This window comes from Ochotona curzoniae, unplaced genomic scaffold (assembly GCF_017591425.1).
Source record: "Ochotona curzoniae isolate NIBS_2020 unplaced genomic scaffold, NIBS_Ocur_1.0 scaffold_4701, whole genome shotgun sequence".
In the NCBI taxonomy this organism is placed as follows: domain Eukaryota; kingdom Metazoa; phylum Chordata; class Mammalia; order Lagomorpha; family Ochotonidae; genus Ochotona; species Ochotona curzoniae.
In genome coordinates, this window is record NW_024467122.1 from 38,620,141 (window position 1) to 38,633,888 (window position 13,748).

Genomic DNA, 13,748 nt, shown 5'->3' on the forward strand with positions numbered 1-13,748 from the left:
GGAAAGCTGAGAGCAGATAACTCCATCTCTGCTTGACAGATAGTTGTAATTATATTTGACAGCTTGTACTTGCTGAAAACCTAGTGGCATTTCATTTTTGGTACTTGGTCCATTAGAAAATTTTGTCTGTATCAATTTATAATCTCCTGGATTGTGCCCTCTGCCTTCCACTCCCTCCTGAACTTGTACCTTTGTAAAGATGCTATGCTTTGGATCTTCATGAAAATGTCTAGAGAGGATGCAAACATTCTACAGACCTAGGAGATACACTTCCTGAGGGAGTAGGAGGGAGGCATAAAGCTAAATCAGGAGAAAGTTGTCAGTTAAAAGAAGACAGAAGTTAGGAAGGCAGAGGAAATCAAATGAACCATCAAGTGAGAAAACTGACCTGAAAATTGACACTGAAGGTGTAATTAAACCAGGCACTGATGTCCCTCAAGAAACAGGAGATGAAAATGTAGAGATAGCCAAGTTGATGATGAGTCAGGTAAATGTAGGAAAAAGGAACAGCCACTAAAGCCTTAACTGTAGTGAACTGCGGATGTCCCTTTGCCTGGTCCACGGGTGTCCCTTCCCTGTGCCCAAAGAGCCAGAGTCTTCATCAGATTACCAGAGCCAGAACCTTTGAAATAAGCCCACTTACAGCTCAGCTTTACAAGTGGTTACGAATGCACAAACTTCTGGATCACTGGGAAGAAGCAGCTCATGATCTGACCCTTGCCTAAAATATGGATTACATGGAGATACTAGTGCAATGCTGAAAGAAGCTCAACCAAAGGCACAGAATGTTGCAGAACATGAGAGAAAGTGCAAGTGAACATGTAAAGAGAAATCAAAGGAAGAAAAAGGATAAAGGAGGCTCAACAGGTACATGAGAGAGTCTGGAAAAAGGAAAACCACAAAGGACAATCAGGAGCTCAGTGTGGCTCTTTTCCAGGTGCCTTGGAGAGGATGGGGAAATAGATGGGTGTGTGAAATGTCTGGTACTTCTGGAAGAATGCCTGGAATTGAAGAGGGGGGTGGGTATGTGATACGACTGGAATGGCAGGAATGCCAGAGATGAAGAAGTTCTCTGTGACCCCAGAAGTTCCAGAAACCATGCAGGGTCCAGAAATTCCAAGAAACTTCCAGGATATGGAAGTACCCAGCGAATAAGCCAAAAAATCAGAACAACCCCACAGTTATAAATCTCATTAGTAAATCTCAGCCAAATTTGGAAGTCAAGCATGACATCCTTCCAACATAACCCTTGCTAGAGGGAAACAACGTGAGTCACTTACTAGATGCTAGAATCCTACAAACCAGTGCAGAAACCTCTGAGCTTCTCATCAAGATAGCTACCATGAAGATAATCCCAACTGCTCTGCTCCCAGTGCTGCTGAAGCCTTTTAGAGTGGTGTACCTTTAGGTTATTTATTCATATAATGTCTTCTGTAAAAATTACAAAGTCTAAACTTTTTAAGATTGTAAAACTACTTAGAAATAAAATTGTGTCAATTACTGTATTTTTCTTCATTAATTGAGTTTTGTCCCGTTGAATTACTGAGCAAGGGAGATACTTAAGTGTAAAATACTAAGTACAAAAACACAAATATGATTTATTTTACTAAATTTGTTTAATAGAACTGTTAAGACTGCTAGTATTTCACGAAGACATGGATATGTACTGGAGCACAGCGATCTTACTATGTTTTCTTTCTTTTTAAGATTTATTTTTATTATAAAGTCAGATATACAGAGAGGAAGAGAAACAGAGAGGAAGATCTTCCATCCACTGATTTACTCCCCAAGTGGCCGCAACAGCTGAAGCTGAGCCAATCCGAAGCCAGGAACCAGGAACTTCTGGGTCTCCCATGCAGGTGCAGGGCTTTGGGCCATCCTCCGCTGCTTTCTCAGGCCACAAGCAGGGAGCTGGATGGGAAGTGGACACTGAAATTAGAACCGGTGCCCATATGGGATTCCAGTATGTGCAAGGCAAGGACCTTAACCACTAGGCTTCCATGCTGGGCCCTTACTATATTTTCAATGTATAGAATGAATTTAAATCTTTCACACTGTGGTAAAGGGGTGATGATTTTTTCTTATGATACAGTTGGGATTTTTATTTCTATTCTTGTCAAGTGTGTTAATAACAGTTCCCTATTATTTCTACATAGAGGAAATAAGGTAGTACTTTTTCTTTCACGTTTCTGTATTTAAGTGACCTTTCCTGGTTGAACTCTGCCCATTTGTCACACTTTACCATTTAATCTGCTTGAACTACAGATAGTCTTGTTTCGCTCTACCACTGACATTGTCACTGCTGTCATTTTCACAGAATAATTGTGAAAGCATATTTATTACTGGATTTAATTTAATATGTAGCATTACCAGAAAAGTCCAATGGATTCCTCAGCTTATTATAGAAATAATAAGCCAGGAATCTGTTGCAAACAGCAGAGTTTATTTGCGAAGGGTCAAGGTGAGCAGGGAAGGGAGAGGGAAGGGGAAAGCACCTCCTCAGAGAAAGCCAGGAGGTTGGGTGCCTTTTGAAAGGAGGAGAAAGAGACACCAAAGGTTTGAGGAAGGATCTTGGGCTTTTAAGCCTCTCCTGACCCCTCCTTGTTGGGCAGGAACCTACAGCCAAGGTGTTCCCCATTGGTGGTCTCTTAACCAGTTAGGAAATGGATGGGCAATGTTTGTGCCACCCACCTGAAATTGTGGCTAAGACCTCAGCAGACCTGGATGGTCTCATGTAGTATATATGGCCACTGTAGAGTAAGACCCTTAATATTTCTTACTGGGCCATGAAATGCAAATCACCTATTTCAGTGCAAGTCACCTACTGTAGCTCAATTTCATCATGTTAAGAGTCTATTTAGGAAATACTTATTGCCATCAAGAGTTTATTTTATAGTATTCATCTTTGTGTTAACACCATCTTAGAGTATTCATTTGTAGCGTGTAAGGTTTAATTAATATCTTTGGAGAACCTGACTTCTTCACGCAACATTATGAAAGAGATGCAAGCTGTGGCTCTTCAGGGTGAAGCTGTGGGCAGTGTGATAGGAACATTGTCCTGCTGTTCACCTCCTCCTTAAATACCACACCATTTCCCCACCTTCTTCCTTTCCCTACAAAAATAAAAATATGATAAATTCCATGGTGTACATTTCTAAAATAGCACACATTTGCATTCATAAATGCATTTATTCAGGTTTTAATCCTTTGCTGTACACAAGCAACCATAAATGCATCTATTAAATAAATGAGGAAGGGCCGTATACTAAAGGAACATGATTTTAAATCCTGTAGAAGTATTAACCATATAAGCTTGCATTTGAACTTGCCAGTGTTCCTTTTGTAAATGTACTTCCTCAAAATTTCCAGTAGGTACTGTACTTAATTCAAGAAGACAAGTTAGTTCTAGGTTCTTTATTTAATTTTCTTAAATATATGTCACTTAATTATGTCCTACTATTGCAAAATTACCATAACTGGGTAAAAGTAAAATTGCTTTTCTGAAAACATACCCTGTGCTTTTAAGACTTTTAAGTTCCACAAATACAGAATATGTTCTTCCATTCCATTGAGCCTCAATATCATTTCTAAGCCAGAAATGTTCTTTTCTTATGTTAATGATGTTATAAGGAAAGCAAAGGAGGTTTTCTACTTAAAATATGTAGTTGCTTGTCATTTCTAGCTGCATTAAAAAAAAAACGGTCTCATGCTGGAATTTTAAAGCTCGATTTCTCTGGTTCCTCCAAGTTTATAGTCTTTTTTTCTTCTTTGATTGGTTTGGGGTTTTTTTGAGTAATCTCTTCATCCTCAGTGCATTCCAGATACTCTCCTTACATGATTTTTTAGACTGAGTGTGTGCTTTGAAAGCTGTGCCCAGCAGTGGGGCACAGGACCAGCTCTTTTCCTCCCTGCTGCCTTCCCAGCAGCGAGAGCCTAGTCCATAGCTGAAGAGAGGAACGGAAGTAAGGGCTGCAGAAGAGCTTCCATTGCTGCCCACGTAAAGGGAGTTTGAGCCCTACAGCCGCTCTTGAGCAATTCTGCAAAATGTGTATGAATTTATACCAAGGATGGCTTTTTCCTGAAGACAGTTGCAGCGTGGCCTGCACTTCTTAGTGTGATGGATCACTTTGGAGGAAACCCAACACTAAAGGAGTCTCTTTCTCTAGTTTTTCTCCCCTAGCCTTTAAGCTTTTGTGGAGAAATTTAATTCATTGTAGAGTCAGGTAGCTGCTTCTTTGATGCCTTTGTTTTTTGATAACTCTGTTTGTAAATCTTTCCTAAGAATAGATCAAAAATGATGTTTACATCTGTTACCAGAATTGAGGAAGTAAGAACAGAAAAGGACTTTGACCTAGTTAACCCCTTCTGTTCCGTTCATTGTATGTTATGATGGTCAGTGTTGGATTTAACCTCTGATGAACCACCACAGTTGTCCAAACTCTGGTCATTGGCTGCCTGAGCTGATGCAGCGTCTCATCTGATACCTTCTTGGTCTGGCCCTGGCTTCCTGAACCCACAGTTGAAACTTTCCTTTGTCCCCTCATTCCTCAGTCACATTTGATTCAGCCAAAGAGTGACCCTGATAAGATTTTATGTGAAAGGTCACATTTGTTTCTTTTTTCTCAACAAACTGCTTATGACTCATCAACAGTCGTTTGACGTATCTGGCCCTGATGCTGCAGCTGAGCTGAAAGCTCGTGCATTCCCAGCATGCTGAGTTTCACTCACCTGTGACTTTGCATGGTGACTTACATCATCTTAGGGACATAGGTACAGTGGACTCTGCATTTCAGCTGTCTGTCCTCAACACCAGACTCTAATGGGGAAGTCATGTTTTTCTTCTTTAGCATTTGGCTTTTTAAAGAGAAATTGGCACATAAAATAACATGATTTCAATAAATGTGTGGGGAAATTGTTAATGTAAATATGGAGCAGTCTACAGAAATACTTGGACATGTGTGGTGGTGGAGGATATAGAGGTGGTAAGTAATCGATTTTGTTCATAGACTGACTGTGTTTTCTTTAAAATAGTATTTTAAGGTGATGATAGGTAATTTGTGTCATGGACAATTTTTTTTTTTGGTCTTTTGTGAGTAGTTCAGAGAAGATGCTATGAAAAATGAGATTGTAAAGGAAATAGTGTAGCACTTTGAAAAAATTGGTCTTGGGGCCCGGCATGATAGCCTAGTGGCCAGATCTTCACCTTACATCCTCTCTGGGATCCCATATGGGTGGCCAGTTTGTATCCTAGCTACTCCACTTCCCATCCAGCTGCCTGCTTGTGGCCTTTGAAAGCAATAGAGGATGGCCAAAAGCCTTAGGATCTTGTACCCATGTGGGAGACCAGAAAAAATTCCTGGCTCCTGGTTCCTGGCTTTGGATCAGCTCAGCTCCAACTGTTGCATCCACTTGGGGATGAAACCAGCAGATGGAAGATCTTTCTCTTTGTATCTCCTTCTCTATGTATATTTGCCTTTCCAGTCAAAATAACAGTAACAACAAAAAATCTTTTTAAAAAATAACACAGAGGTGTTTATTAAAGAAGAAGAAAAAAAAGTGATCTCTCATTCCTTGCGTCTTACCAAGGTGCCCTAGTTTCTGAACCACTTGCACATCTTGAGCTTGTTACCTTTTTTCCCTGTCAACCTTTATTTTTTTTAAAAGATTTATTTGTTTGAAAAAGTTTACAGAGAGGGAGAGAAACAGAGACACAGAGATTCCACTTAATGGTTTTCTCCCAAGATAGCCACAATGCCTGGAACTGGGCAGACCAAAGTTAGGAGCCTGGAATTCCATCTGGGTCTCCCACATGGGTTGCAGGTGCCAGGCACCTGCTTCTACTTGGCTCTCCAGGCACACTAGCAGGTAGCTGGATCAGAACTAGAGCAGTGGGATCCCAATGCATGCTCCAATACTGGATGCTAGCACCTGAACCTGGTGCATCACAATGCTGTTTCTTCCTCATGAGTCTTCATTTGCTCTTCTACAAACTACCTGGCTGTCTTGCTGCAAGAACAGATTTGGAATGATTAGGTGACACCTCACAGTTTCCTGATAAAGCACAAGGAAGGCTAGGGGTCTCTACTTTTTGGTATAGGTAGGTGTCTTATTTATGCTTGAACATTCTTCCTGCTGGACCCACCTTTCTGAAGGACATCTTAACACATGAGACAGAGGTGTTGCACTACTTGAATATCAGTGGTAGTGATAATTCAGGCAATAGCACTTCACCGAGAGTATCATTGCTTCTCAGTTACAGTGAGATGTTGGCATCAATCATCTGTTACGCTTTTGAATGCTGAAAGGATAACACAGGAAGCCATGAAAACTAGCACCTTTATTTCCCTGGGGAAAACAACCGAACAATTTGGATTTGGTTGCCTCCATGCCTCTGCCTATCTCTGACACTAGTGGAAACAGCAGGCACTGAGAGTGAGAATGAAGCAGTAGGCTAATATAGTACCCAAACATACCATGTGAGTCCAATAAGTACATATGACTGTCCTAGAATGACTATTTCAAGTTGAGTGGTTTTCTTTCAAAGTAACTTTTTCTTTATTTTTATTCAGAAGTAGAGAAATGGAGACACAGATGGAAAGATAAGTCTACCATGTGCTGGTTATACCCCTGATTGCCTGCCATAGCTAGCGCAGGGAGAAGCTGAAGCTTAAATGCTGGAACTCAACCCCTGTCTTCCACACTGGTGTCAAGGATCCAAGTACTTGAGCCTTCAATTGGTGGCTCCCAGGGTAGGCACTAACAGGAAGCTGGAATTGGAAGCAGAGCTGAATCCTAAACCAAGAATTCCATAACATAATGCAGGTGTCCTGAGCAGTGTCGTAAATGCTGTGCCAAATGCTCATAAACCCCCTGCTAAGGTTTTTTTTTTTTAACTTGTCTTGGAGAACACCTATGTTGATAGTTTTTAATATCTATTTTCACTTTATAAAAGATTTGTTTTTATTGGAAAGGATGATATACAGAGAGGAGGAGAGACAGAGAAACACCTTTCACCCACTGGTTTACTCCCCTAATGGCTCCAACAGCCAAAGCGGAGTCAATCCAAAGCCAAGATCCAGGAACTTCTAGGTTTCCCACATGGGTGCAGGGTCCCAAGGCCTTGGGACATGCTCTGATACTTTCCAGTAGCAGAGAGCTGAATCAAAGTGGAGCAGCTAGGACATGAACTGGAAGTCATAGGGAAGGCAACACTTCAAGGTAGAGGAGTAACCTGTTGAGCTGCAGTGATAGATACCTGTTTCCTCTTTCTAATCACCATCTTACCCAGGAGTCAACTTCCAATGCCAATCACTCTCTAGGTTGAAGCTAATTTTAGATGAATCTAGTTTTAGATTCACTTATTTGCTCACATTGTTTTCCATTTAAAGAAGCTAAAGCTGAATATCTGTGACTTTAATATATTTGGGTTTTCATTATGTAAATAAGTAAAAAGGAAAGCTTGTTAAAAGGAACTATTACGGAAATAACAAGTCAGGATAGCATGAAAATCATTTAGTAGCATTACTAGAAAAAAATGATGTAGTTAGTCCTTACTTAATGAGCATCCCATACAGAAGAAAATGTGCTATTTGTAATAAATAGCTATTGTAGAAACACACCAGACTAAGATTATTGCCTGAGTTACACTTCCCCATTTATTTATAGATTGGCTTTGGCAAGTCAGCTCTTTCTGTGCCTCAATTTCCATCTCGGTGAAAACAATGGGAAGCTGTATCTGTATGTCACAGAGATATTGTCAAGTGCAAGAGAAGAACAGAAGCTATGTAAAACATTCCTAAGATTGTCAATGTTTTAAAAAGAGAAATTTGCAGTGTCAGTTTAGAAGATTATGTATTACAAAGTGATAGTTGGTATCTTAGAAGATCCATGTGGGAAGGTCCACGTCGTCTATTTTAGGACAAAGTGGGCATGATAGTGGTCTGGCTGCTGTTCTCCACAAATGTCTCAGAGAAGCAAATGTTGAGTATCTTATCCAGGCTTGAAATAAACCTGTTTCTAAAACGAACAGAATTCAGTGAAAAAAATAAAATAACATGGTGAGAGGGGCCTAGTTGAATAAATTGATCATAGAAGTGGTTTGTCTGTTAAGCTGACAGCTGAAAACTGGGTAGTGAACAAGAGACAATCAGGCAAAAAGAAGGGAAAGAGTATTTCCATAGAGGGGACAGCATGTACAGAGAGCTCGAAGGTCAAAGGAGGTTGACGTTTCCCAGGAGCCAAGGATTGTGTTGACTCAGTGCAGGAAAAGGAAAATGGGACGAGATGGAGAACTCCAGAGTCAGATATTCCTGGGCATCGTGCGTCCTGATAAAGGACTTTTTGCTACATTTCAAGTGCTTTGGAACAGAATTAAGTTTTCTCAAAGATAGTTTAATCCAATGAATTTAAGTTTGTGTAGGCGGGTCAAGAGGCCAGCATGACGTCCAACCTAGGGCTAATGGTCTGTTTGCTTCCTGAAGCCTGCCTGGCTTTCCCCAACTCTACTTTGATCCTTAAAACACCCCCACCCCAACACTTAGGAAAACTGTCATTTATCTTCTGATATCCTCTAACGCACTTCTGTATCTTTGTTACCTTCTTCCTCTCACCCGAATTCATGGTTCAGCATCTTACCCAGTCTTTGAATTGCAACAAAGTGTGTTCGGTGTCTTCCATGTACAAAATGTCCTGTATGTGTTGAATGAAGGAATATGCAAATTCAAAATATCTCAATAAGTCAGTGTGCCTCAGAATTTCCCAGGAAAACTTAAAGTATAGGTTCCAAGGCCACACCTTCCAGAGGATTTGATTCACACAGTTCAAGTATACCAGGGTACTTCAGAAAATTCAAAGACAAATGAAATCAAAAGGTAAATTTGTTTGGTTTTTTTTTAAGATTTATTTTTTATTGGAAAGGCAGATATACACAGATAAAGAGAGACAGAGAGGAAGATCTTCCATCCATTGATTCGCTCCCTAAGTGGCTGCAACAGCCAGAGCTGAGCTAATTCCAAGCCAAGAACCCAGAGCTGCTTCCTGGTCTCCCATGCAGGTACAGGATCCCAAGGCCTTGAGCTGTCCTTGACTGCTTTCCCAAGCCACAGAGAGCTGGATGGGAAGCGGGGCCACCGAGATTAGAACCAGCGCCCATATAGGATCCTGGTGCATGCAAAGCAAGGACTTTAGCTGCTAGGCTACCACAGCAGGCCCTAAATTTGGTTTTGGTACAGAAAAACTTCTGAAATCCGTGCAGTGGTTTTTCATGATGTGCATCTTTCGTGAACTTAGTGGAGCCTCCTTGAATTATGGTAAACAGTCTTGGATGATACTGAGGAGCAAGCTGAATAGAGAACCAGGGAGAATGGCTGATCCATGGTGGTCTGCAGTATCTCCTGGGAGGGTCGCATCAGCCCTGTCTCGTTCCAGTTCCTCCCACTCATTGATGTTGAAAGATAACACAAATGCCTCCGTTTTAACTGTGTTTAGTGGAACACTTAGTCTTTTACTATAATCTAGTTCTGAAAAATAATAAATAATAATTCAAAAATAAATAGTTATTGAAAGGAATTAGTTTGGGAGTATGGACATACAGCACTATATATTTTTTAATTTATTTATATAAAGTGGACAGATTTCACATTGAGGAATTTACTTATACTTTCCAACCTACTTCCACTTCTGCTCGCATTTCCCACCCACCTCCTCCTTCCCCCATCTTTTTTTTTTTCCTCCTAGTTTTTACCATAGCATATTTTCATTTCAATTGACAATCACAGGTTTAACTCTCCACTAGGTGAAGATATCAACACTGGCAAATGGAAGATAATAACAACCAAAAAATCAAAACAAAAACACAATGAAACACCTGTTATTCCTCAGTGTATAAATGAAGTCTATACATACTAGTTAACTACCCATATGTTACTCTAGCATGTGTAGGTTACATTTATGTACTCTGGTATTAGTTATCATAGATTAGGGAAAACAGGTCATATTTGTCATTTGGGGATTGGCTTATTTCATCAAGCATAATGGTTTCCAGTTGCATCTGTGTATCTGTAAAAGACAAGACTTCATTCTTTTTTTTTGATTGGGTAATATTCTACAGGTGTATATATACCACAGTTTCTTTATCCAGTCATCTACTGACGGGTATCTGGGTTGTTTCTACTTCTTAGCTATTATGAATTGAGCTACTATAAGTGGTCTTTTTTTATTCTATCAGTTCTGATAATTTGCATTTCCAGAGTGTGTTATCAGTTTTTCTGATTGAGGAAAAGATTAATTATGCTTTTTATTGGATATTTGGAATTGGAATGACTTATTTATCAGCCAGACTGAAACAAGGAAGGAGTTAAAATGTGACTTCTTCATATGTGATACTCAGAAACTCTGGAAATTGTGTATTTATGCAAGTGTTTTGATTTCAAGAGGGAAAAGTTTTTATTTAACTCTATATAGTGTGTATATAATAATATCATTTTAAGGCACCTGTTTCAAAATAGAAGTTGGGATGTTGGAGATAATAACAACAAACAGAAATTAAAGAAGCGGCTGGGCTCAGTGCCCAGAATAACTAGCCAGACTTTAAGAACAGGGCAAATAATAAAACTAATAGAGGAGAAAAAAGACAGGAGTGGATGGAGTTGCCTCTGCCTCCATCAAAAATGACTTCCCTGCAGTGTGACATCATTGGTGAATTCTGTGGAGTACATTGGACATTGTGAGTGGGCAGGGTTCCTACCCACCTCACTCAATGATGGACTCCAGTGGAGTTCACCTTTCTGAAATGTGAATCCTCAATACAACAGTAGCACAGATTGAATTTGATTCTATAACGCTGTAACACCCATGAAAACCAAAGATCCTAACAATGTTAGCGATTGAAGAAAAGCCTTATTCCCAGGCTGCTTGACTGTCTACTGATTTACATAAACAAAGGAGGAAATCCTCTTTGTGTGTTTAGGGGTGTGTGTGTGTAATACAGGAACCCAGGTTTTCCTGTTATTGAAAAGTATTCTTTAATCTTTTAAGCACATTTGAGGACCTGCGTTTCTACCAGGTGTTTTGTTTCTATGGATATTAAAGGAGAGCACAATTGTCAGAGAAACCTCTTAGGTCTCCCATTGTGTCATTGGAGACCCCAAACCTAAAAGAAACAAAGTGGACAGACTCATACCACTGGCCTGGATGTAGTCAGGGAAAGAAAATCCACTTGGGAATAAAAGACTGTAACATTTCCTGTGATCGTGGGTGTTAAACGGATGATGGCTTTTTAGCCATGAAAGTAAATGTAATTGGTGAGAAACATTCAGAAGACTTTAGCCAAACACAACTGAAATAATGGCCAGTAAACCAAAATGTTAGCTGAGGTTTAAAAATATGTATTCTGGCTGTGAGCAAAGCAGGATTGTACTGAAGCTATGAAAATAGAGTCTGGTATCTCCACACTGCAGGGCTCTCAGTGGACTCTCCCATGGGAATGACCTGAGATGAGAAATCTGAAATAGAGTGTGGAATACATGAACCACAGCATCTTCTGTGGCCAACTGTAATTGGAGCTAGTGCTTTCTGTCCCCCAAGAACTCTTGCGATCAGTTGAGCATAGATATTGGGAAATATGGAGCCCTTGGGATTTTTTAAACAAAGAAGATGCCATGGTTGCTAATTTTTTCACAAGTCAGTGATTAGAATCAAATTTATTATAACCAATAGAGCTTTCTTCTTTCCCTGCTTCCTCTATAGAATTGTGCCCACATAATCTTATTAATGCCCATTCTCAGGGATCAGAAGGAGCTTTAAGAGAAGCCCCTAAAGATCCTTAGCCACCCACTCCCACACTCTACATCACACAGAAGATAAATGTAGAGACATTCAGGGTGATTTGCTCCTGGTGCCAGGAGTCTGACCTGTGGCCAAGAGGTGATGTGGTCATCTTCAGTATGGAAGCGGCTAGAGGAATAAGAAAGGCTTGTCTTGCAGCTGGGGTGACCGCAGGAATTGATGTGTGATGCTGTGTGCCTGCATGTTAGGGTCATGAGCAGACGCAAATGGATCCAAAGCTGCCTAATATTATAAAGTCAAATAGTCCTTTCTTCTTTTTTCTAAGTTATGATCAAATACAAATTGATTGTTTAAAGATTTATTTATTTATTTATTTAAAAGTCAGATATACATGGAGGAAGAGAAAGAGAGACAGAGGAAAATCTTCCATCTGCTGAATCACTCCCCAAATAGCCACAATGCCCAGAGCTGAGACAGTCTGACTTTCTGGTCTCCCATGCTGGTGCAGGGTCCCAAACCTTTGGCCCATCCTCTACTGCTTTCCCAGGCCACACACAGAAAGCCGGATGGAAAGCGGGGCCACCAGGATTAGAACCAGCGCCCATATGGGATCCCAGTGTATGCAAGGCGATTACTTTAGCCACTAGGCTACTGGCCGGGCCCACAAATAAATTTTTTTATATTTATTTTTTTATTGGAAAGTTAGATATACAGAGAGCAGGAGAGGAGAGACAGAGAGGAAGATCTTCCATCCGATGATTCACTGTCCAAACAGCCGCAACGGCCAGAGCTGAGCCGATCCAAAGCCAGGAGCCTGTGGTTTTTTCTGGTGAAGGGTCCCAAGGCTGCTTTCCAGGCCACAAGCAGGAAGCTGGATGGGAAGCGGGGCTGCCAGGATTAGAGCCAGTGCCCATATGGGATCCCAGCATGTGCAAGGTGAGGACTTTAGCCACTAGGCTAAAATAATACTGGATATTAAGAAGCCAATTAGTTTTCTTCTCCTTCTCTTTCTCCTCCTCCTGGGGAGATAATATTCATTACACCTGAAGTGTGCCTGTTCATTGAACTCTAAAACTAGAAGGAAGCATTGCAGTTCCCCAGAGGATCCAGTGAATTTAAAATCATTCTTTCCCAGTAAGTACATATCTGACGCTGTCAGCCCTCTGTGCTTCTTATCCTGCAAGCTGTGATTGTGCATATGTAGCCTTCACTAAATGAGCTGGCTGCTTTTCAGTTATTTTCATTTTAAATGGATGAAGACTTGAATGAAGCAATTTTTATACTTATTACTACATTGCAAACTACATGAGAGTGGAGATTGTGTCTTGCGTTTCTTTTGCCTTGTGCTTTCATCAGAGGCGCACCTATTCACTGTATATTCTTCCTCCTTCTCTGTCATAATGCATCTGCATAGCAGGTATCATACAAAAGCAACACTGAATGGGACTCCAAACCCAGGCTACAGACCCATTAACCTGAGCATTCTTCTCTTGGCAGTGACGAACAAGAAGCCCACACAGGCGTCCATCACGAAAGTCAAACAGTTTGAGGGCTCCACCTCGTTTGTTCGGAGGTCACAGTGGATGCTCGAGCAGCTTCGCCAGGTTAATGGAATCGATCCTAACCGGGTGAGTGGATTGTGCAATCCTGAACAAAGGCTTCTCTTTACACCTCTCTGCTCTGATTGACCTTGGTAGGGGCGGTGATTGTTTCAGTCATTCTTATCAGGACAGCTTCTCTATGTCAGCTAGGGGACTAAAACTTTCTGATGCCCACTCCCTTCTCAAGGGAAATCCTAAATTCTTTTCATGAAATGCTACTTCTTATCGTGTTTACCAGCAAAGGGAGGAGTTCAGATGATCACATCTGTAATTATCAGCAAGAAAAACATACTCACCAAAGCTTCATTTATCTCCTGATATCACCAGTGACATAATTTATTTACCACAAATAAAATGAATGCA

The 13,748-nt window shown here is 40.7% G+C and overlaps 1 protein-coding gene across 6 annotated transcripts in view; it reads left to right on the forward strand.

The window, feature by feature from the left end:
• STXBP6 (syntaxin binding protein 6) overlaps positions 1-13,748 on the forward strand; it is a 235,146-nt gene that overhangs the window by 164,611 nt on the left and 56,787 nt on the right. For 4 of the 6 annotated variants that reach the window (XM_040968847.1, XM_040968846.1, XM_040968845.1 and 1 more), the window contains exon 3: positions 13,282-13,412. In XM_040968847.1, the coding sequence (XP_040824781.1) occupies positions 13,282-13,412 (131 nt within the window). Of the gene's footprint in view, positions 1-12,772; positions 13,413-13,748 lie in introns of those variants that run through there. The other 2 variants (XM_040968842.1, XM_040968841.1) reach the window with 1 other exon arrangement.